Source organism: Pseudorca crassidens, chromosome 3 (assembly GCF_039906515.1).
Source record: "Pseudorca crassidens isolate mPseCra1 chromosome 3, mPseCra1.hap1, whole genome shotgun sequence".
Lineage (NCBI taxonomy): Eukaryota > Metazoa > Chordata > Mammalia > Artiodactyla > Delphinidae > Pseudorca > Pseudorca crassidens.
The window spans coordinates 37,033,711-37,058,689 of NC_090298.1; the positions used below are offsets into that span (position 1 = coordinate 37,033,711).

General features: G+C 38.1%; 1 protein-coding gene across 1 annotated transcript in view; it reads right to left on the reverse strand.

The window, feature by feature from the left end:
* FGF10 (fibroblast growth factor 10) overlaps positions 1 to 16,834 on the reverse strand; it is an 81,676-nt gene extending 64,842 nt beyond the window's left edge. Inside the window, exon 1 of the mRNA XM_067730647.1 lies at positions 16,513 to 16,834. Coding sequence (XP_067586748.1) covers positions 16,513 to 16,834 — 322 coding nt within the window. The remainder of the gene's footprint in view (positions 1 to 16,512) is intronic.
* Positions 16,835 to 24,979: the final 8,145 nt, after the last annotated feature.

Consider the following 24,979-nt stretch of genomic DNA (forward strand, 5'->3'; position numbering starts at 1 on the left):
CCAGTTTTAGAATCCTGCTTTTCCAGGCCTTACCTTAAAATTTCAAGATACAGAAACAGTCATGATAATAAACTTTAGGAGGGTTATACTAGTATGGAAACATTTTGAGATGTGAGAGGCTTAAACATGGGATGTTGCATGAATTCTACCCATAGTGAAAGAGGATAGGTGATGCAGGGTATTGTTTCAATGAGAGCACAAGTATAGTAACTTCAACATATTTAAACATGAAATATTTCAGAAAGTACCACTTGCTTACATTTTAATTATACTAATTATCCATTTATAAAATAGATCTTTTATCATCCTTAACTGTAAGTTGGAAAGGTTCCCATGGTTTAGCATGCATCTTCAGGACAGTGGCTCTTGGACAAGTGAAGAGGAAGAGAACAAATATTCTTTAACCCAGATTGAATTTACAACCCAATGGAAAAACAGACCACCTTTATAGCTAGGTTCTATGTCAAACAATCAGAGCTCTTCCTTTGGTCCTGTAGTGCCCAGCAGTCAAAGTTCTAGGTGCAAATAAACTATATTTTTAGAACAATGTTTTACAGATATATAGTCATTTAAACTTGTCATCAATTTAGATTCAACTAAAATATGGGGTTCCATTATGAGCCTAGTACTTTTCTAGATATTTTTAGATAAATTATTTTAATCTTCATTGGTCAGATGAAGAATCAGAAGCTCTGAGACCTATCTCAGTCACACAAGTAGTAAGTGGTGGATAAAGTGTTAGAACTTAAGTCTATTTGATTTAAGAAATCAAGAAAGCACTAAGAAAGCTTAGTGCTTTCTATTATAAGATACTGTTTTTGTCAAATCACCATTAATTTGGGCCACATAAATCTGTCATAGGTTACTGTATTATTTTCCTAGGGCTGCTGTAACAAATTAACACAAAGTTGGTGGCTTAAAACAACAGAAAGGTATCCTCTCACGGTTCTGGGAGCCAGAAATCCATTATCAGTTTCATCGGGCTGAAATCAAGATGTTGGTGGAGTCATATTCCCTCTGAAGGCTCGCTCAGAGAGAAACTCTTCCTTGCCTCTTCAAGGAAGGCACATTTCTTGAGGCACATTTCTTGGCTCATGGCCTTTCCTCTATGTTCACAGGCAACGGTACAGTATCTTCAGATCTCTCTCTGCTTCCATCATCAAATCACCCTCTACCTTCTGTATGTCAAATCTCCCTTTGCTTCTATCTTATGAAGACATTTGTGATGGTATTTAGGGTTCACTTGGATAATCCAGGATAATCTCAATCTCTTCATCTCAAGATTTTTAATCTAATCATATCTGCAAAACTTTACTACATAAGATAACATTCACACATTTCAGTGATTAGGACCTGATATCTTTGTTTTTGTTTGTTTTTAAAATTTTTATTTTATATTAGAGTATAGTTGATTAACAATGTGTTAGTTTCAGGTGTACAACAAAGTGATTCAGTTATACATTTTCATGTATCTATTCTTTTTCAGATTCTTTTTCCAATTAGGTAGTTACACACTACTGAGCAGAGTTCCCTGTGCTATACAGTAGATCCTTGTTGGTTATCCATTTTAAATATAGCAGTGTGTACCTGTCAATCCCAAACTCCCTAACTATCCCTCCCCCCCACACCCTTCCCCCTGGTAACCATAAATTTGTTCTCTAAGTCTGTGAGTCTGTTTCTGTTTTATAAATAAGTTCATTTGTATCATTTTTTTGTTTTTTAGATTCTGCATATAAGTGATATCATACGATATTTCTCTTTCTCTGTCTGACTTACTTCACTCAATATGACAGTCTCTAGAGGACCTGATATCTTTGAATGGTCATTATTCAGCATACTACAGTCCACCTTCTGGACCGCCAAAATTTATATCCGTTCCATACATAAAGTATGTTCACTCCACCCCAACATCCCCCCAAATTTCCACACATCATAGTATGAATTTCAGTCCAAAATCTCATTTAAATATCATGAGCTCAAAAATCCCAAGTCTCATCACCTAACCTAAATTAAGTATGGGTGAAACTCTAGGTATGATCCATATTGGGGCAAAAGTCCTCTGTATCTCTGGATCTGTAAAACTTGAAAATAAAGTATCTATTCCCAAAATACAACAGAGGGAAAGGCATAGTACTAGTGCTACAGACATTCCCATTACAAAAAAGGGAAAGGGAAAAATGAAGGAAGAAAAGGGTCACCAGTCCCAACTAATTTCAAAAGCCAGCAGGACAAATTCCATTAGGTTTCAAGACTTGGGATTAGTCCTTTGTGGCTGGAGGGTCCTGCTTCTGCATCTGTGGTTCTGCCTTCTCTGCCCAAGGATCTGCCCTCACCATGACCCTTCCTTTACTTGAAAGCTAGTATATGTTTGCAGCTGAATGGTTTTGTCAGCCTGTTTCCTGCTTGTAGAATTTGGGGAGTCTGACAGTTTTCCTTCATTTTGTCCTATCTCCGTTTCCTTCAGTCCAAGCAGGCAGTGTTTCTGCTGATATAACGTTCTCAAAAACTTTGTGGGTCTCCTGTGTATATCACACGCATTCATATCAGTAGACAAGATGGTGCTCCCCAGATCTTTGATAATTTCTATTTCTTGCTTCTGTTGAGATGGCTGAGGGAACCCGTCAGTCACACGCACTAGCATAAGCTGTTCAGTCACACCACTGGCCTTTTCTTTAGAGCATACTTTCCGAATAATGAATCTTTTAATTTAGCATCTTTTGCAGTCTGGATAAGTTGAGAAGTTCCCAGTCAAGTGTTGGTTCCATTTTACTTAACAGTTCTTTCTTCACTTTATCTCTTTCCTCTCACGTTTTACTGTAAGCAGCAAGAAGAAACCAGACTGCACCTTCAACACTTTCCTTAGAAACTTCCTCATTTAAATTTCCAAGTTCACCACTTACTGCTTTCCACACAATTATAAGACACAGTTCACCTAAGTATCTGCCACTGTATAACATGAATTTCCTTTCCTCCAGTTTCTAATAACGTGCTCCCTATCTCTCACCAGCAGCATTTTTAATATTTCTATTTCTACCAACATTCTCTCTATGAAGATACAGGTATTCTCTAAGATGACACAGGCTTTCTCTACTGTGCTCTTCACTTCCTTCTGAGCCTCACCAAAGGGCCTTTAATATCTATATTTCTCCCAAAAGTACATTTAAGGCAATCTAGGCTTTTTCTATCATGTGCTTCAAAATACTTCCCGCCCATACTCATTACCTAGTTCCAAAGTCATTTCCACAGTTTTAGGTATATGCTATAGCAGCACCCCACTCTGAGGTATCAAAACCTGTGCTGGTTTCCTGTGTCTGCTGTAACAAATTATCACAAATTTGGTGTCTTAAAACAATAGAAATTTATTCCTTCACAGTTCTGGAGGCTGGAAGCCTAATATTAGTTTCACTGGGCCCAATTCAAGGTATCAGTAGGGCCAAGCTCCCTCCATGGGCTCTAGGGAGAAAATCTGGTTTCCTCCTCTTCCAGCTTCTATAGCCACATTCCTTGGCTCTTGGCTCCGTTGTCTTCACAGCCAGAGCTTTGCATCTTTATGTCTCTCTTTGTCTGCTTCCATCATCAAAGTGCCTTCTGCTATCTAATCACCCTGTGGGTCTAATCTCCCTGTCTCTCTTTTATAATATGAACAAGTGACAGCATTTAGGACTGACCTTGATAATGCAGGATGATTTCCTCATCTCAAGATCCTTAACTTTATTACATCTGCAAAAATTTTATCATATAAATGTCACATTCACATACTCTGGGGATTAGGACCTGATATCTTTGGGTGACTGTTTTTCAGCTATAGTTATTATCTCCTAAAATAGGTATGGTCCTAGAAACCAGTCCTTAACCTTGGAAACGATTGAACAGAAATATTTTAATAATTGTATTTGGTTTAATATACTCATTTCATAGATTAAGTTTCTGAGGCCAAGATAAAGTAAATGATGTGCCTGATTGCACAGCAAATGTTTTGACACAACCAAGACATGAACCATATCTCTTTACTCCCACTCTTTTGCAGTATGTTCTTCTCTAAATGAATCACCAAGAATTGCTCATTTCTTAATTGTCACCAAATTACCCCAGAACCCAAATACAACTCTGAAGCTATAAATAACTATCCCACAGTCAGCATCAATTTTAAAAGAGAGTAAATTCATCATGTATCTCTACTGAACAGTCAGTAGTAACCTGAGGCAAATAGGAGAAATATGGGAAACAACCCATTTCAAGGATTACACAAACTTTCATTCGGAAGTTTGTATGAATGCAAGTATTTAGCATTTAGTTAAGTAATGAGGCCTGATTTATCTTCTAAGTTCTCAGAATTGTAGAACTTAGAACTCAATGGAATTTTAAAAGATAATTTACTTCAACTGCATTTTTCAGGTGGGTAATACGTTAATCACACTTTCCAGACCAGGTGACGAGACCAAAGAAAGTCTTAAGTGTCTTGGCTCCAGGACACGTGGTTAAAAAGAGAAATTTATCTAATAAACATATAGAGAGGACCCATTATATTCCAGACAGTATATTAAGGGCTGGCAGGCAAAGGTCGGTGTGATGCATACAGTGTTCACCCTCAACAAGCTTTCTGTGTATGAGGAAACTAGGTGGGTAGATTAATCAAGTGTGAGATGGTGTTAAAATACTAGATACTGAGCGTTGGGTTCGGTGGAGACAGTAGAGTGGTCAGGAAGGTTTCCTAGAGATGACATCTAACTGAGACCTGAAAGAAAGGGGACAAGGGGCAGGAACATCACTCCAGCCAGACCTAGGAGTGTGTGCAAAGGCTGCATGTGAAGGAACGAGGTATGTTCGGGAGCTAAAATCAACTCAGTATATCTGTGATGGGGAGTATAGTAAGAAAGGAGGTGGGGGTGAGGGCTTTACATGACATGCAAAGAGATGAAGTTATTATTTTGAGGGTACTGGGAAGAAACTGAAGTATTTCATAGAGAACTGGCTTGTGTAGATTTGTGCCTTACACAGATCAGAATGGCTAAGACTAGGGTGATTTTGTAGTGCGGTACTTTAAGAGTGAGTAGGCTGCTACTGATAACATGCCAGAACAAGAGGCACATCTGAGACTGCTCCAGGCAAACCGGGATGGACGGTCACCCTAGCCAAGGCTGTCCTAGGTTTGAATTCTGCCTCATGTATGGTAACTATATAACTTCAGTCTGGCACCATAACTTTTAGACTCAGTCTTCTCATCTAAAGATAGTATGGGGGTAACAGTGACTCTTTTACCCATTTCACAGAATTTTTCTACAATCCAACTGATGAAAACATTAGAATTCTTTATAAACTATAAAATAAAGTAAGGTGGTATATGATATCACTTTTCTGTTTAATTTTTTATTATCTTATGACTTAGGGGTCTTTTCAGAAAATGGGATTATTAAAAACAACACAGTAGTCACAGCATAAAACAGTAATAAGAGCTAACATTTTTGAACTCTTAAAATGTGACAGGCCCTATATTGAGAAATTTACATTTATAGTCTCATTTGTAAATTTACAAACTCATCCTTCTAACAGTGATCAGGTAGGTGATATTATTATCCTCACTTAACAGTTGCACAGATCAAGTCCCTGGGAGTCCTTTGTCCAAGGCCACACAACTATGCAGTTTTAGAACCCAGATTCTACATCAAGAAGTTTGTCTGCAAAGCTCACGGTCTTAATAGTGGATGCAGTTGCATATATGCTGTCAGCAGCCTGCTCCCTTAAAAGACTTAAGTATACTCTTTCACAAGAAAAAGAGCCGTAGTCGATTTTTTTTTTCCCTAATCACCTAAACGAAGTAAATCTGAGACAATTTAGAATGGCAATGACAAGAAAAAATATACAGGTGGAGCAAGTAATATTGATGCCTCAGTAGTTCCCTTTGGGAATCTGCTGTGAAGTTGTAAAACCCCTTCCCAGGGATATGTGTAAGTTAAGAACTTCTGCAGGAGGAGCTATTTTAAAATTTTAAGTAGTGATCATTTAGCAAATCAGGAATGCTAAAGATGAAGCCATTTGGTATAGATCACAGGAACTACTTTTTCATGTCCCTAGTATGAAAGTAGTTCTGGGTTTTTGTCAGATCAAGCTACAGTTTTAATATTTTTAGGTTATGTCAATTATACTGTAATTTATACCCTTTTCAAATATCTCTCTGCCTTCTCTTTTTTCTTTACTTCAAAAAGTAAAGCAAATATAAAATAGAGAAGGCCGATTTTAAATGCAAACTATGTAAGTGTAATATTTTAGCAGAGAACTTAAGTCCTCAAATCTAAGTATATTTACATACTTCCCTCTCACGTGATGACACATTCTAGTGTATTTTGCTTTGTATTTCATAAGATACCCACCAATTTGTAAATTCTGCTCCACCCCAGTGGCGTGCCTGTTGTTTCCTGAAAACTTCATGTAAGGTTCTGTGCCTTCTTTTAGAATATTCTTACTCCTTTCTTCTTATCTAATTCTATCTGGAGTCCCTTATCCTCAGTGTGATACTCCCCTTGTCATTCATCCCTCCCTCAGTTACAGGTTGCTGTTTACTTAAATTCCACCCTGCTTCTTTGGAATCTAGTATAAACTGCCTTATATTACCTTCCAGCCGCCTGGGAAGATCTGTCTCTATCTCTAGATTGCAAACCCTTTGAGGGTATGGGCCAAAAAGCTCACAGTCATGGGATGAGAAACAAGTTTAACTACAGAATATCCTGAAAGCTGAGCATCTGTGATAATCCTGGTTCAAAACCATATCATAACTTGAAATATAAGATTTATTTTGAAATATTTAAAAATTGAGTCACTTTTATTTTTTCCTTTCATGCAGTAATCTGTCTTCTTCTAGTCTTCATGGTTACCTGTTTTGTCCTTATTTTGTTGTTGTTTTTCTTTCTTTTGTTCTTTTTTATTGTTCTGTCCTTGAACACATTTGTTACCTTCTATTCTTTATTTTTAGTTCTTCACTCTGTCCTCATCTTCAATTTTCAAATGTCTGCTACTAGTCTCTTAATGAAACTCTATGCTTCCCCCAAACTTCAGAACATTATGGATACTACAATTCCAAACCTTAAATTATTTCAGGTGTTCTAATATTTCTGTTTTTTAAAAAATGCCAAGTGCATTCCTCATTCCTTCTTTTTTCTAATAGTTTTAGTTTCCACTTCATCAAGTAATCTGCTGGTTGCTTTCCTGATACTTTCCCTTGAAATAAGAGAAGCATCACATTTACTTTTCCCTTATATAATACCCATCTGATGAGAGCACCGTTAAGCTACTACAAACACTAACTTCAACTTCTCCAAACTTCTCACCAAACCCCAGGCTCAGTGTGCCTTTTCTGTACTTCTTGGAGGACGTACCAAACTCTCCCCATGCTGTTCCCTTCCTCCTACCTCCCATCTTCAGAAGGCTTCTCTAGCCTAGAATACTTCCCAACTGTTTTCTGTTAGAGTGCCCTGCTTGTTTTCCATACAGTTACCCCAATTTTTCATCACATATCTCTTTATTTGTTTGTTTTTTTTTTGATATTGTCTGTAGAGTGAAGCTCTGAGAGAGCAAAACCAGCATCTTTGTTCAGCATGTATTTAAGTGTCAGACAGTATCTGACACAAAGCAGGCACTTAGTATATTTCTGTTGAATGAATAAATGATCTCATTTAATCTCTACCATGTAGAAAAGAGAGATAGGTATTGTTAATATCCTTGTTTTACTGATGACAGCTTGCCCAAGTGATACACTATTGTCTGGCAGTTTGGAGCCTCAAATGCACCCACTTCTGTGTCTACAAAGCTTACTTTTGATCCAGGCCCATAATTGTAATCACTTTTAATCAAAGCCCACACTTTTAACCCCTCTACCCTTCTGCCTCTTTAGCAGGAACTCAGATTTAGCCTTCCTTGCTCTGATACCGTGGCTGCGATTACTTCTGCGGGATTCCTTTTAGATCACAGGTTCTCATTTCAGTTAATTTAACATCCAGTTGAATGCCAGGGATTGGGTTATATTTCCCTCACACCTTTCTTGTCATGTCAGCCCTTTTGCAGCGCTACTCATTAGCTTGATCTCCTTCCTGAGAGTTCAAAACCCTTGTCTTCATCACTCCAGCAAAGCATCTCCTCCTCCTTTCACAGTCTATGTCTAAATGCTCTATGGCCTTTTCTGCTTTTCCTCTGGCTTCTAACATTCTAATTATATGTTCTTTACCATCTCTCTTGCTTCAGCTTTAAAGCATTTATGTAGTTTCATTCGCCAACTTTTTATACCATAATCTGATTAATATCCCTAGCACTTTTTCTCTTCATCTTTGTGGAATCACATCCTTCTATAGAGACATTCCAAAAAATGCCCTAGAAATCTGGCTTACTACATTGCTAATTACTGTTATTAATAACATTGTAAATATATCTCACTTCAGATCATAAATAGTATAAAAATTAGTGTCATGTTTCCTCATGTTGCAGAATATTAATTTTTCTTTTAATAATTCTATCAATAAATCAAAGCTATCCCTATAGATAGATGGAAATCCCTCTGTCTATATCTGTATCGATCTATCTATATAATTTGAAACAAACTGTAAAAAGAAGCTTGGCTTTTAATTATTATTACAGTAACAAACCAATCTAACATACGTAAATAGTCAGATTCTGCATATAATAAAGATAAATCTAATTCAGCAATCAGTGCCAAAAGGTTCTTTCTTGAGAGAAGTATGTGAATACACATATGCTATGAATTTAAATTTTAACTCCTGTCAGTGTCTCAGTGTTTTCTAATAAAGCTATGTGCATTTCTATATTTGGTCAACCTGAAATACACATGCATGTACGTTTTACATTTTTCCCCTTTGATAACCAGTATTAAAATGAGAACATTCGTTTCATTTTAAAGAGCTACAGTTGGCAGGGGTGTACAGAGAAGCTTTATAATCTAAGTGAGGTTCTGGAAGTTGGAAATATTAAAGACCTCCAAATTAGTGTTCATCTTTTTGAAGTAAACGATGACTTCAAAAAGAAGCAAAATAATTATTTGATTTCCTAAATCATCTTCACTTTCTTTCTCTTATAGGAGTCTAGACAAATGCCAAAAGGTCAGAAAATTGACAAAGTAATTAGTAAGTGTTGCATATACTGAAACAACTTTTAGAAGAAAGGTGAAATGAATGTGTAGGGAGAGTTACTGGGAACAGAATATTTAACCTGAAGGGAGAATGCAGATTGATGGTTTAGTAACTAGACAATCAGCGTCCATTCTCAGAAGGTGCTTATTCGTGGTTTGCCCAGTCCACGAAAGGCAAAGCTTTAAGAAATTGGCCTGAGTGCTGGGATAATGGGACTTCACTGGAGATTCAAAATGAGAAGAGGCACCTGGTGGAGTATGTTGAATTTGCATTGCTGAAGACTTTTTTGCATAGAATATAAACTACATGTTTTGGTTGTTGATGTGCCCAAGTGATACATCCAAAAACAGCTAGGCTACTGGTTCTAAATGTAACATGGGATGCTAAGGAATGATAATGGATGACTTTCTCTTGCTTAAGTGGTATGTAAGGGGTTTAGACATGAGGGAAAAGGAAAAAAAAAAAAAAAAAGAAAAGAAAAGGAGGAGAAAATAATGAAGTGGTGAAGGGGTGATAAAATATCAGGGATTCACAATGCCTCAGATGGCTGCTATTTCAGACGTATAACTGCCTCAAGATAGAACTATTAGAAAGCAGCTGATGGGTCTTGAATTGTAGATTCTATGAATATGTCAAGTTATCCTCAAACAGGGGCAGTGCCTCAAAAAAGGTTAAGGATGAGCTAACACATATGTTTATCAGTAAAACATGTTAACATAAGGTCCTTGAAAGAAAAGAATAATGATGATAGGAAATAATAATTATTATGGAAAAATGCCTGTTTAAAAGAATTCTTAATTTGCAATTAGGATTAATTAATTAGAAGTATTAAAGTTAATAATATTTTTAAAGTTCTTAATTTTGCTCTCTAGAATTAAGTTCCAGTTAACCCCTGCTATTCATAATTAAGTTATCACTGTAGTGAAATTATTAGGTTATATTTAGTTGACGGTTACGTGAAGTTGGGGATATATTGACTTAATATTTTACCTCATCTGTTATGGTTAATTAAATGATTCATTAATATCTTAATGTCATTGCTCATTGTAGGAAGCATGCCAAACATTTGAAACTTCCTCATTAATGATAACACACATACTGACAGATTAGATATAGGTAAAGGTAGACAGGTTTAGGCTGAAGAATTATTAGGTGAAGTATAAAATGAGGCAATACTTTACTGCCAGCACCATGAATCTATCAAATGGTAATTGGATGCACGTGTTAGCAGCAGTAAAAAGTCACTGTCCAGTTGTCCACCTTACATGGGAATCTACTCTGAGTGTCACCTTTGATTTATTGTTCCAATTAGGACATAGCGTTCAAAGAAAGAATACAACTGACCTGATTTAAAAGCAAGGAAATCTTTAAGGTCATTATTTTGTGGGTGACCCAGCTCCCTTTTAGATATCTTGAAATTTTCTATTTGTGCAAAATCTGGACTAAATAAATACTTGGTTTTAAACTAATTCTGTAAAACATTGACACATTTTATTCATTAATTCGGTACCAGAGTGTCACTGGTGGCTTCCCAAGGTGCAGGTATATTTTCTTACACTAATTTTATAAGGCACATTTCTAGGTTATCACTTGTTATACCGACTGACCAGCACAGGTAGAGGTAATAGGCACTGAAAGAACAAGTCCCAATTATGAAAAGTAAATATTTTTAATCTGCAAAGCCAAGTAACAAACACCATTTGTCAAATGGCAAAGGTAAATGATCTTAAAACATTGCAATATATCAATACATGAAAAATTAAGATACTTCTGCATAAAAAGCTTGAGACAAAATGAGTTTCATTACTCTGCTAGATTGTAATAAAACTGTATTAAAATTATCATAAATCTTATGCCCAATTTTACTGGAAAATTAAAGGAGAACTTTAATTTCTGGGAGGGAAATGCTAATGTTTTACTTACACTAAGCAAACATCAACTATTAATGCTGACAAATGTTGGAACAGTAATACTAAAAACGTCATCTGAATTACTCTTCATTGCAAAGTTCACAGAATTAATGTTAAGATAGATTAAAATCACTTTGAACTAATACGCATGTATTATTCTTCCTTCTGAAGCATAATAAAGAAATATCATTTGTACTGCAATTTTGGATAAGTGTACAGACATTTAAGGCTGAGGAAAGATGGAGATATTCATAGGCAGCTCATAAATGTGAGGAACATTAGCTCCATTTCAAATGAGCCGTCAACTTTTTTCCAACATTTTGGCTTGTGGAAAGTCAGACGTTTGGATAATAAATGGGGTTTGCCTCTGAACATTAAGGTAATTGTGTAGGAATTTAAAGTGCTCATTCCGGTTCTACCATAAGTTCATTAAAAAATGAAGAAATGAACTGGAGTAAGGCTTTTCGCTCTAAACTGGGTAGTAAAATTGTAGAGGAAAAGTGCATGCAGTGGAGTTTCCTTCATTGTATAAGGCACAATTCTTCTTCTTTTAAGCTCTGTGCTTAAACATCATTTTGAAAACACCTGTTTTTAAAGAATGGTGCATGCCTTTCGGTAATAGATTACTAAAATACTCAAGACCTAGAGATTGGTGTCTCTCAATTCTCATACTCCAGTATTGGCATGTGATTTCTGCCAACTGTTTTCTTGAGTTTCGTGTAGTAGACGGTTATAAATCAGGTTTATAAAGAGGAAACTCTCTGTAATTGTGCATTTTTAATGGATTTATGATAAATCCATCAAAGTGGAGGGTCCATATGGTAGGAATGCCGTAAAGGTAACAGGACAGTGTCATGTAAACATTAAATAGTGCCTTCCACCTTCATAAATCCTCGATCCTCATGATTTAATGCTGCCAGTTATAAATTATGCAACCAAACTCTAGAAACAACCACAACTTAAATAAGACACCAGTGGAAGCCATAAGTTTTATATAGGTTTTTCTTCCCAGAAAACTGTTGTATATTTATTAGGAGATAATATTCAAGTCCTTATTTTCCTCAAAAATTATTTTCTTATTTAACTTCCTAAAATAAGCTCTAGTCCTGATTAAAAAGTAATAATGTAAACCTTATTTACAAGACAATAATCAGTCATTTCTATGTGTTGGAATACCTTTTTGATTTGCGGAGTCATTTTAAAGCTTCAGGTCTCTAAGATTTGCTCCTTTTAGAGTCATACATCAGAAGTTTCTTCAGCAGCCCAATTTCACACTTGTACTTACAATCAAATTGTTTTATTACATGTGGGAACAATTAAACATTTGGCCCTCAGCTGTAAACAATTACTATATACAATCATATTCATGGATTTTTCTTAGTCATGTATTCCTAATGCCTTCTGTGAGATGGATGTATGTGTACATTGTGTGTCCATGAGCAGTTATAGTCTCAAATGTAATATCAAAAGAGAGATTTCACCCAGAGAATGCACTAACATTGTCTGATAACATGCAGACACCTGCAATAATAACTTTAACATACTCACTCTTTTCCACTGTCATTTTACTGCTCTTCCAATTTCCTTCTGATGAACAGTTGGTGTGCATAGCAAAAAGGCAATTAAGGATCTGGATAATTTGGTTTTTAGAGTTTTGTGGTGTCTACTTCTGATATATCGACAGCAATGTTGTCAGTAGTAGCGAGGTAGAAGAAATAAGTAATGATAAAACCAAATCGACTTGGGCTTTAATCTGGCTGTCAATTTCTAGTTGAATGACCTTGGGTAATTTACTTTTTTTCAGGGTTAGTTTTCATATTTGAAAAATGTGGATAGTCCTATCTAAATCACAGAACTATTATGAGTGTTAAATGAGATATATATTTAAAGAAATAGGGCACATACTGCATACTCAGTGCACACTGATTTCTCTAATGTCTCACATACTCCTTTCCTGAAAAGACTCATAAGCACTGTGGCTTTCCATTTTGAGAGTATCTATCCTTGACTCTCTCAAGTTTAGGGATACATTTTCTTTTCACTAGACTCCCCTTTTCTATAAGTGACAATCAGGGGAGTAGCCCACAGCTGTTCTACTCACATCCAGAAATAAGTCCACTGGTTCCAGTTGCACGGGTACCTAACAGCTGTATCCAGCCTTTCTAGTAGGCCAGAACTGGAGACGAGTGGTAATGTTTCAAGGGCAAAGCTCTAGATGTAAAGAATGATATAACAAACCTAAATGAGCCCGAGCATATCTAGTGACAGATACGCCACAGCTATTCTAAATTATTCAAGCTTTCTCAGACTTCTAGCAGGAGAAACATAATTCATCACTGCTCCCTTTATTCTACTCTCATATAATGGCAAAGGAGCAAACAAAAAATACCCCACCCCTAAAAATTTATAATAATCACTCAAAATGGAGAAGAGTTTCTCTAGCACATGTAATATTTTTAGAACCATCCAATTTCTGGGAACCAACTTTGGAGGTAGAAGTTAAAAATGATTTTTCAGTGCTCAAGGGTGATTTCCTTCTCTTTTGTTAGCATTTTGCTGGCAAAAAGCCAGTAAAACAGTTGTTTAATTACCCAGGACCATCACAAACATGTAACCTCTTAGATAAGCTGTTACTGTATTTTAGCAGCAGTAATACTAGGGTCAAAAGTAACAAAGAAAATTAAGCTTCAAATAAGCAAACCTTAAAAGAACAGCTTTGTGTATTGAGAATAATTAATAACTTGTTTAGGAAAATGTCACTGAAATGTGGTTTTTGGACAAGGAACTGACACTCTTCAGAGGTTAGATACCCTAATATTTAACAGGCTACCATTTGGTGGGCTGGCTGGCTGGTTACCCTGTAGGCATAGCAAAAGTTTGTTCTCATGTAATTATGCAACATTTAGACAATATCTTAATGATACCATGTAGTTCAGCTGAATCAGTCCAGCTGGAAACTGTAGCAGCATTCTGATTACCCAGCCACATGTGAAATGAAAGCTGTTTCAACCTCTACTATTCACTTGCTATGTCTTGATACAGATGTTCTTGGAAAACCTAAATTATTTATGGTTTGACATTATTTAACATAGCAAGCTCCACCCCCTTTCATTTTCAACCATTGATTAGGATTGCATTACTATATGATATTATAATTTTAACAGGGACTATTAGTTATCATTTATCACATGGAAGACGTATTAGTATATTTTAAACAGGATGAAAATTTTCCACACTTGTTTTTACAAGATAAAAATCATATACTTTTCTCTTTGCAGATAATTCTTACTGTAAAAAGATATTTTAATGTGTACACTGGAAACCATTTGCTAAATGGTTAATCACACAGTGATCATTATTTTAGAAAACGGTAATTTAAGTTGCATAAATAAACTACTATAGATTGCTCCTTACATCACATCATAAAGACACTTAAAATACAGCAATAGCAAAGTCAAGTTAGTGTAAAAAAAAATTTGCTCAAGGTTAACACTCTGAAATTTTATTATATTTCTTTGAGTTATTTCCATGAACTAAAAATACAAAGAATTTCAGTCCCTGTGAATTTTTTTTTTTTTTTTATCTCCCAGCTCACTCTTCAGTAAGTGTTTGGGCCACTTCTTCCCCATCGTCCTACCTGGATGATATCACAACTCTTGTGTTTTAGAAGTGAATAAAAGTATTAAAATTTTAAATTAATAACCATAACATCTATACATCATATCTAATAATTTCAGGTAACAAGTTACTTTGGAGCAAAAAAAAAAATGACATTACTTCAGCTACTTCTTATGAACAAGAATGGAAAAAATATAGGTAATGGACTATAGGTACATCTCTGGTAGTAAACATCAAATGGAATACTTTAAAACACTTACACAAATCTTTTTTATTACTTGTAAACATATTGTTAATTTTAGTAAATGGAAATAGCAGCTGAGGAGGAACAGAAGTTAATGTTGAAGGTATGTGAGTCCCCAAGTAAGAAATATGTCTTATTTCTTGTAAATCTTTATTTTAAAAAGATAATGCTAAGTTCTTCTTAACTGTCTTTCCCATTAATACCAGATACTTTCTGGGCTAAGGAATCATGAAGTATATGACTCATGTATTTAAGTTAGCTAGCAAATATATGCTTGGAATTCCCAAACAACTGACACAAAAAAATCCTTTGAAAAGGTGACTTGGAACCACCTTTGAGATAATGCAAAATGGTCATTAAAGATGTTTAAATGTTATTGTCTTCAGTGTGCCATTACATAGCCTCAGGGATCCTTTCAAATTGCAATCAATAGAGGATGAATAAGTCTCACCACTTGAAAGTAAGCAGGAAAGGAAGCCAACAGAGTAATCTGGCTTTGCTGGACTGATTCAGGAAGAGACACAATGTTCACTCCTCCTCTTCTGGTTCTCCCTCCCCCTACCCAACCCACATCCCTGCAAGAAAGAAAGAAGAGAAAGAGCTAAAGAAGGAAAGAGGGAGGGAGAAAGGAAAAAGGCAAGAAATCCAAGGATGGAGCATAATTTGTACTGAGGTGAAAACCTCATCCTATGGGATAAACCAACACCATGGAAACAGACTTATGACTTTTACTTTGAAAATAAAAGAATGACAATGAAATTTGTGTGAGGTCTGTGTGACTCCAGTCCCAGATGTTTACAGTGCTGTAGTACTATGGCTCTGCAATATGAGAGGTTTGAGAAGAAACGAGTACAACAGGACACCACAAAGCAGCGCATATGCTATTGACAATGCAGACATGAGCATCATGTTACCAAGAGAGAAGGCAGGCAGAAGACAAATAGCAGCGGTGGTGCCTGAAAAGCTAACTTCATGGACTGCAATCACTCAAACCAACATGAGGGACCAAAAAAAATCAAAACCAGAAAAATGCTTTTGCTCCTATCTAGAGGGGTGGTAGGGTAAAGGGATGGGGGTGGGGGAGAGTGAAATTGACTTTTCTTTCTTAAATAAAGTTCCCATAAAGTCCCTATAATTGACAGCGGATAATTATTTTCAGCTTGAGGAAACTGTCCTGAAACTCTTAATAAGATTGCCAGCCAAAAGAACAAAATGTGTTTACTTGAGCCATTTCCAGAAGGGAGGGAAAGGAGACCTTGGGGTGAGGTGGGGAAAGGCGATGGAGACAGAGAGGGGCATCTATGCACTGCAACAACTCTTGGACGCCCTGCGTGGTCCCGCGAGTGACAAGCCAGAGAGACGGGGCGGGCAGGGTGGCAAAGAGCCTGGGTGGGGGGTGGGAGGGAGCGCGCTACGGGGAGGGGGTTAGGCGGCGCAATGTATACACCCGGGGGGGGGGTGATTTAGTGTGAAAGTATTCCACTTAATCATTTTACAGGAGTTGGGGACGTAAATATTTAGCTGGCCACATCTGGAACAGATCCCCCCCCCCCCCTCCGTGGGGTGGGGTGGATAATTGGAAGGAGGGGAGCGCGCATTTGTTACTTACTGTACGGGCAGTTCTCCTTCTTGGTACCGCTGACCTTCCCGTTCTCAATCTTGAGAAAGTACTTGGTGAAAGAGAAGAGCTTTCTCCAGCGGACATCTCCTTGGAGGTGATTGTAGCTCCGCACATGCCTCCCCGCACTGGAAGGAGAGGAGAAGGACGAGGAAGAAGAGGAGTTGGTGGCCTCTGGTGACACCATGCCCTGACCAAGGGCTTGGCAGGTGACAGGGACGGAAGACACTAAGAACAGCAACAAGAAGCAGCAGCAGCAGCCGGGCAGGTGGGGAAAGGCTGAGGCACAATGTGTCAGTATCCATTTCCACATTGTACTGAAACTCTCGGCACTGGAAATTGTCTCATCAGAAGGAACATACTGGAACGGTAAGACCTGGTGCGAGGCAAGGAGACAGCTGGAGGTGGCGGCCGCTGGTTAGCTCCCTCTGGGCTCGGATCTGGCCAGAAGTGAAAGCACCAACATCCATAACTCCTCGGAAGGGCCGGCTGCCTCTTCTCGCTCCTTTCTCGGATCCGCTGCCGCGCGCCCCTCGGTCTCCCGGTGAATGTGGACGTGGGTGGCCGCAGTAGCAGGAGCTGGTGGTGGCCGTCGTGGTGTGGGTAACCCTCGATCTTCGCTCCCCCGGGAGTTACTTTGTTCTCTTCTTCACTCCTTTCTTCACCATGTTAGATGCAGAAAAAGGTCTGAAAAACAGATGACAGCACGGTGAACAAAACCCAAAGGGGCTGGGGTGGGAGGCTGGGGGAGGTATCTGCGCCCTTCTGCGGTTGGCACCTTCTGGTCCCTCTCCGCACAGCCCCAGCTTGCTGGCCAGTTCTAAAAGTGAGTCCCTTTGAGTTGTCAGAACTGGAGTCAGCTGCCCGGTCGCCGTTGTTCTCTTCCCCCTCTTGCTTTCTCTTTTTGGTGGTGCCTGTTGATTTGAAGCCTCCAGAAAGTCACTTCTTGTTTGGAGGGGATGGCGGTTGGTGTTTTGTTTGGCCCTATTTCCCTCCCCCCGCCGCCCCCCTTCCTTTGGAAAGCCCGCTTGTAAACAGGTTGAAGCCTGGAGTCTAAATGTCAGTGATTCTAAGCCAGAGGTGGGCTCTGCCTCTGCTGGCCAAACCTCATTTGCAGGGGTGGAGAAGCGGGGGGCGGGCGGGGGGAAAGGGGGTCAAACGGCGGTGGGACATCTGAAACCCTCGGCTGCTGGGAACGCCGAGGAGAGGGAGGGGGAGGGGGCAGGGAGTGGGGAGAGCAGGGGAGCCAGGAGAAGGGAGCGCGATGCCTCTGCCTGGAGCTCGGGGGCTGCGGGTCCTTTCCTCGCCACCCGGGCCGCCGCAGCCTGCAGCCTCCGCCAGCGCCTCCAGCTTGGGCTAATTGCTGCGAAAGCGTCCTTGTGCTCGCAGCGCTGGTCACCGGAGCGAGCAGTATCCTCACGCTTTCCGAGTTTTGCTGTCTTCCAGTCTGAACCAATCCCCTCTGGGGAGCCCCTTTCTCACTTGTTTTCCAGTATAGGATTTTTTATTTATTTTTTCCTTTTGGCAGTGAAGTACTTGAGAGCCACCTGGAGCCTGGGGTTTGGCTGACTTTTTTTTCCCCCCTCGCTCGAAGAAGCAGGGGAGGGCTGAGGGAGAAAACAGAAGATGCTGAGGATAAACCCTCCAAGGCAGTAGATTATAAACTGGTGGGAGCGAGCAAAGAAAAGGAAGACATAATTAGCTTCCTTTCCTCCTCTTCTGCCAGCTTCCAAGGAGGTCTCTGCTTTAATGAATCACTGATTTCTCGCTTCCTTTGCTGAAGTAAAAAGTTCACACTTTGGCCCTCTCTGACTTTTAAGCTCAGGGAGATTTATCACCACCCCTAAAAGTCGCCTCTCTCGGCGCAAATGAAATCAGGGACCGAAATGACCGATTTCTGATAGCTAACAAGGGTCGTTTACAGAATAACGCGTGCACTTCAAAGCGAACTCACTTTATTGAGATTGTGAAGATTTAACCATACGATTTTGCCGAATATTCTGCTGGTTCCTAGGCAATTTCCTTTGCACTTTGCCATCAAGAGGTATTTTCTTTCTTCTGTCTTCAAATTTTAATGTTTAAAGGGCTCTATTTTATAAAATAACTGTACCACCAGCCTCCCTCTCTTTTTCACATTCACCACCCTGAAACTCCTTCATTGCTAATAAACTTGCTCATGTCTCAGGTACAGACAGAATCAAGTCCCTGGCTAGGCAGCCTTTGCCAAGGATTAAGAGGCACAAAGAAGGAGATACTGTGATAATCCGTTCCAATCTGAGTGAGAATTCCTAGAGAGTCTCTTTAAGAATTACTCTAAACTAGGGACAGCCTGACTGGAAGAAGTGACTGAAGATGTATTGGTATAAAGTATTTATGTTCTGTAAGGCAGTTGGACCTTTGTGTTATGTTGAAGCATGTGAAATTGCCAATATTTTATGGTTTTTGACCTTCAAAAGTGGCAGTTTCATATGGTTCAACCTAATTTTTAGGCAGCTATCCTAAGAGGGTGGATCACTTCAAGGTGAACTTGGGAGTTTGACCTCTGCAACTGTAATTCGGAGGGAACTAATCAGGCGAGCTTGTGTATATACTACAAACCAGAGTCCCAGCAATGTACGTTTGGTCTCAGTCTTCACTGAACAGGAGAAAAGACAAAGAAATTAAAAAATCTACCTTTGGAAATGGGCTTTAGGAATATTGCCTAATTATGTTGTTTGGTGACTTGAAAAATGACTTTACACCGTGCTCTTATAGTTTCCTGTGCATTCAGAGCCTTTGAAACAGAACATTTTAATACTAGAATCAGGATTTTAACTGCATTATTTATAAACCATTGCAATGCTTATTCAGAAGACTTTGACAATGTGGTAAACACAGTAGATTTTTATATTCAATGTAATTAGCTCTGATTTCTGTAGCTATTAATTGGAGAGTTAAGCAAATAAAGAGCATATGTCAAACAAGTCTGGTTCTTTCATTAAAGCATGGATATTTAAAAATAAACTCACAGTGCTAATTTCAATTTTCTAGTTCACTGTTTTATACCTGAGCTGAAAAATGCCTAAAAAAGAGTGTAGTGTTTCTAAGGAAATAGTTTCAGCCCAGTTGTTCAGCAGAATCCAAATGTTTGAATTGACAAGTAATTAAACCTACATATTTTTTTGAAAATAAAAATATGTTTGATGAAACCGTACAATAAAAATCCTGCCATGAAAAGTTACAAAACACATGAAGTTATTATTTTGAGGTTTCTCTGCACTGGGCACCAACAGTATTGGTGCCAGCTTGAGATCCTTTCAATTCTTTTAACTCACAATAGACAACCCCCCACCCCAAACCTCGAAAGTAGTCTCTCTGTCTCTGTCTCTCTCTCTCACACATACACACTCTCTCGTCTCTCTTTCACACACACACACATCTACCAACTTTCTTCTCCAGTAGAAGAAGCTGTTCAGACATTTAAGTGAGAGGTTTTGTGTTTTTATTCTGTCCTAAATGGGAAAAATACATCTTTAAAACTTCCATATTAAAATCTGCTTGCGGCAGGTGCAGTGTTTAAAAGTTCTAGAGCCCTTTCGCCTCTCTTCTGTACAGCATGATGACAGGAAGGGCATTTACAAAACAGCCCAAAGGAAAAGCTGACATAGCTTTTTAGATTATATCTCATTCTTCTTTCTCTTTTCTGTACAGCCTTTCTTTTATAGCACAGTTGAATCCCTAAATACTCCACTGCTTTGCATTGTTAGGTCACCTCTTAGGTTAGCCCGAGAAAGCCTGAGAAAAGTTCCACGGGAAAGATGCACTATTTAACGGAATTCAATCTCTCCCAATAGATTTGAATCACTAACATAAATGTATGAATGTAGATTATATCTCTGTAATGAGGCCTGAATCATTCTCAGTTACTTCAAAGGACTGAAATTCTACCTTCCTTTTTTAGCAGCAATAATCAGGTCTTAATGGATTCCTTTATTAATTGTTTCTCTGCAACGATTGAAAAGGACAGTACAAGCTTCAGATTAGAATGGTACCTACTAATTCTAAAAGGCAGTTTTTCTCTTCTTTCCAACCTCTGGAAGGCATGCTTTATTTCTATGCCCTAAACATATCCAGTAATGTTAGGCTAAATCTTTACTGGGGGAAATAGATGTGGCCTTTTGTTAAACACGATGTCTTGAGAAATTATTGAGGCTTTTAAAAGCAAGACTGTGGCAGCAGCCATCGAAGAATCCTAAAACGTGGTTATTTGACCTCAGAGAAGCAGTTTGTGTATTTGCTTCCAGATCTTTCAGTAGCTATTCTGTTGAAGCAGTTGGATTCTTTATGTTGCCTGGCACTATCTGTGGTTCACTTACAAGATGTGTGTTCTATTATGTGCGATGTTATTGGCAGTGTCAGTAAGCTGCTTTAAATAATACCAAGTCAGGTCAAAAGTCAGCCAGGCTGTTCTACAAAGTAGACATGTGCAGGCCTCATTTTTGAAGTGTGCAGTGCAGCCTTTATGAGTACGTACTCCAGCTCGTTTTTTCTTTGGGATACGGAAGATGCCAGTTTTAAAGCTTTGTTGGGGCTTGTGGTCTTACTAGGATGCCGCTAGAGGTGATGCTAATAGTCATAATATCTGGGGGAAAATAAAATAGTGATATCTTATTGGTTTTTAACTAGGGGTTTCAAATGAAAGGACAAGAGGTCTTACCTCATGGAGAGTAGTGTAATACTGCAGAGCCAATGGGACTCTTAGCAATAATTGAATCTAACTCATTCGTTTCATAGGTGAATGAACAACTGATGCCCAAGTCACTCAGTGGTAGAACAGAGTTTGGAACTCAGGTACTAGGTTATGGGCTATTGTCCTAATTTTTTGGTAACACCTGTCTTGTCTATTTTCTCTTTTCCCCTCTCTGCTCCTCTTCTCCTTATCATTGACCACTCATCACTCTAATGTCGGAGATGCCAGCGGGGAAATGATAAAAAGGGTTAGGAGGCTTTACTTATGGAAAACCAATATTTCTTTGTTACAGTAGATTAGCCAGAGAAAAGTAATAAAATAGTTTAGTGTTGAATTATTAAGTACCAGTTGACTAGCCAAATAAATATTGAGATTTATTTGGCAAAGGGGGCTATTTTATCAAAGCCTGTGAAATGAACACAATTGGAAAGCAATGTATATACATATTTCCAGAATATTCAAGAATTTTTTAAAATATATAATCTGAATTTATAAGTTATCCTCCAGAAAATTTATGGCAACTTCTAGAAAAGTAGATTTATAATTTGATTCTTCTTTCTGTATTCTACTATTAAGTTTCCGTAAAGCAGTATGATATTTCAGAGCATAAGTATTGGCTTAAACAATGTTTTTCAAAGTTTGAAACTAATGCAAATTTCCTATTCCCTAGCTTTCAGGCAGACTTAATGATCTCTTATTGAGAAGGAAAAATGGTCAAGATGGTGAAAAGGACCTTTTGAAGGAAAATATATTCTATATAAGGATGTTTAAATCATATAATAAATCACCAAAAATTCCTGGAAACTGAACTCTGCATCTTGGCACCAAACACAACAAACATATTTCCACAAAGCTGCTGTTTGTCTCCTTCCAGCTGATGGTAAACAGAACCTTCCCTTGACAAAGCTGTGAAGTCTCTGAAGAGTTCTGTTTGTTTTCTGTGTTCTCAGCTGTCCCTTTGTCGAAATGTGCCTCCTTTCACTTCAAGCTCTCTAGGTTTCTTAGTCATATATCCTAGATCAAAATTTTAAGCATTTTGATCTCAGTCATTTATGTTTGTGAATTAATTGGCAGGTCATAGCGTTTTCTTTAAAGTTGCAATGCTTTATAACAACAGACATTTGTAGTATCTTCATTTCTCCATCCATTCACTGATTGGTTTTTATTCAACTAATGTTTATTGATACCTATTGTGTGCTAGCTGGGCATTGTACATTTTTCAGGATTTTACCAATAAATGAGAGCAATTTACCTTGCAAAGAGCATGAATGAATGAATGAATGAACAAATGAATGATTTTAGGCACTTTATTATTGATGGAAAAAACAGGGTTATCTTAGGACTCAGACAGCAAATGGAGAGATTGAGAAGAGAAAGAAGAGCCCCTGAAATTTCTTTCTGGTTGTTCTACTCCTTACAGGAAGAGCTGAAGGAAACCCTGAACTCTGTTCTCAGCTTCATGAAGGAGCAAGACTCGATCTTTGGCGGCTTTATGGCCCTGGCACAACCCCTACAGTTTCTCCTGCACTCTGGGGATTTTGGCCATGTCCTTCCTGCTAACTGAACCTGACTCGGTTTCTTTTCCTTCTGTTCTCAGATTCCTGGATGCACATTTTGTGTTTTCTAGCTCTAGAAATATGTTAATTATTTCCCGCTAAGAGTTCCCTAATCTATCTGCTGCTGTGTGCTTCCCATTAAAACATACATATCATCAAATATAATTTGACCTAACATCCGTTCTCCCTATTTGACAAATTTTTCTCTGATAAATAGACTTTGACAAAGATTTATTATCAACGAATTAGTATTCATAGAATATTACAAATTAGTATTAACAGAAATATTATTGTTTTGGAGGAATGCAATATGCACGGTGCTGGTTTTTCTTGGGTTGGTCCCCAGACCGATTTTCTGCCCTTTTCTGCTCAGCTCTGTTCTGACATCTGTGCATCACCAGTGTCCCTTGGACGGATGGATGACTTGCAGTTGGTTTTGGCAGTGGGAGAATGGGATCTTCAGAAGATTAGAGAACTTCTGGGTATTTCTTCCTCTCCTCCTCTTTGTTTCAGTGTCACTTTTCTAGGAGTGGCTGTGTCCCTCCAGATCCTCTCCTCCAGGGCTCCAGCTACCACTGGAGTTCCTACAATATTTCCTCCCCTCAGCCCAGAAGTGCAAGGAGTGGTAACAGTTCCTCTCTATTGCTAATCTGCATCATCCTTTGCTCTTTCCTTTCACATACATACACCTCTATAACTAGTAATTTTGTTCAAGTCTCTTCACATGAAGCAATGAGGGTAAATTTTGTGTCCTAGTCAGGACACCAACTACGGTATATATATTCTGATAACCAGCGTATAATAATATACATTTTGTATATATGCAAAACTCCACAGGGGAGTGTAATTTAATACAAAGTACCTTGGGGAGCATCTAGTGCTTGCTTGACGTGCTATATTCCTTGAGCTGTACGAAAGATAACGACACATGTCATTTGCCCTCAAGAAGTGTAGAATCTAGTATTAAGTTTTGATTGATTATCGTGGAAGTTTTTTGATTTGGTGAATGATTTTGAAGTACAAAATTAAAGAGTAGAACATTTTGGTTACCAAATGTGCAATAGAACACTTTTACATAAATAAATTTAGAAAAGGAATTCAGTAAAGTAGAAATTGTGTTCATAAAAAGGATATGTATTTGTGGAAAGCTATAAAAAGCTCTATATTAAAATTAGCTTTCTTCTTTTTAGTTTGGTATGAAAATTTAACTGTTTCCTAATTTAAATCTTTACTAATCTTTAAAAATCATTAATTTTTTGTGAGTAAATTTGTTGTACTAACTGACCTTTGCTTATAGTTTAGTAAAGAAAGGAAGGAGGGGAATTAACAGTATTATTTTCTGGCCTACTTTGTTTTTATATAAAAACAAATCTTTAAGAACAGAGATGTAGGCAGGCTTGAAATATACAGTTGGGCATAAAAGCTGGTTATGGTACCAAAACTCCCCAAATTAAATACATATACAGATAATTTTGTGAGCTGACCACCTTTCAGACAATTCCACAAATTTGACAGAAGTATAATTTGTTATAGAAATCAATATAGCCTAGAATATATGGAGCGCAGATCAAGGATTTCACTTTTATCCTCTCACTTTATCACCCTGAACAATGATAAAGCTTTATAGCTGGAAAAGACTTTTAACTTCCTTAGTTCTTTATAGGTGAAAAAAGAAGAAGAGAAAAGGCCTGGGAAGATGAAGCAAGCTGTTCAGGATGACAGTGATGAGCCAGTACGTATGCACTAAAATAGCAAATTGCAAGAATTTCAGCTTTCGCATACTTAATGGATGTAATCTCCTTGCAAGAACAACAGTGGCCCCTGCTGAGGCTGTGGGACAGGGAGGGAGAAAAGGAACATTTCAGAATCTCCAGGGCATTTAGCATGCTGTTTGGAGAATTCTCAGGGTTTATTCCAATGCGTGCCTTTAGAAGAGCGAGTCCCTGTGGTTAACATATGAAGTTACCCCCGAATTAGGAGAGCATCTACATAAATCCTAGCTAAGGGGTAAAGAGATTGCTCTTGGAATAATAGTTCAAAATATGTCATTTTAAAATTAATCAAGAATCTATAAGGGCTTCTTCTTGTCCCTGCCATTCTGGCTTTTATGTTCCTATTTCAGTTATCAGTGGAGGTTTGGATAATTTGGTTTGATATATTTAAATTTTATGGG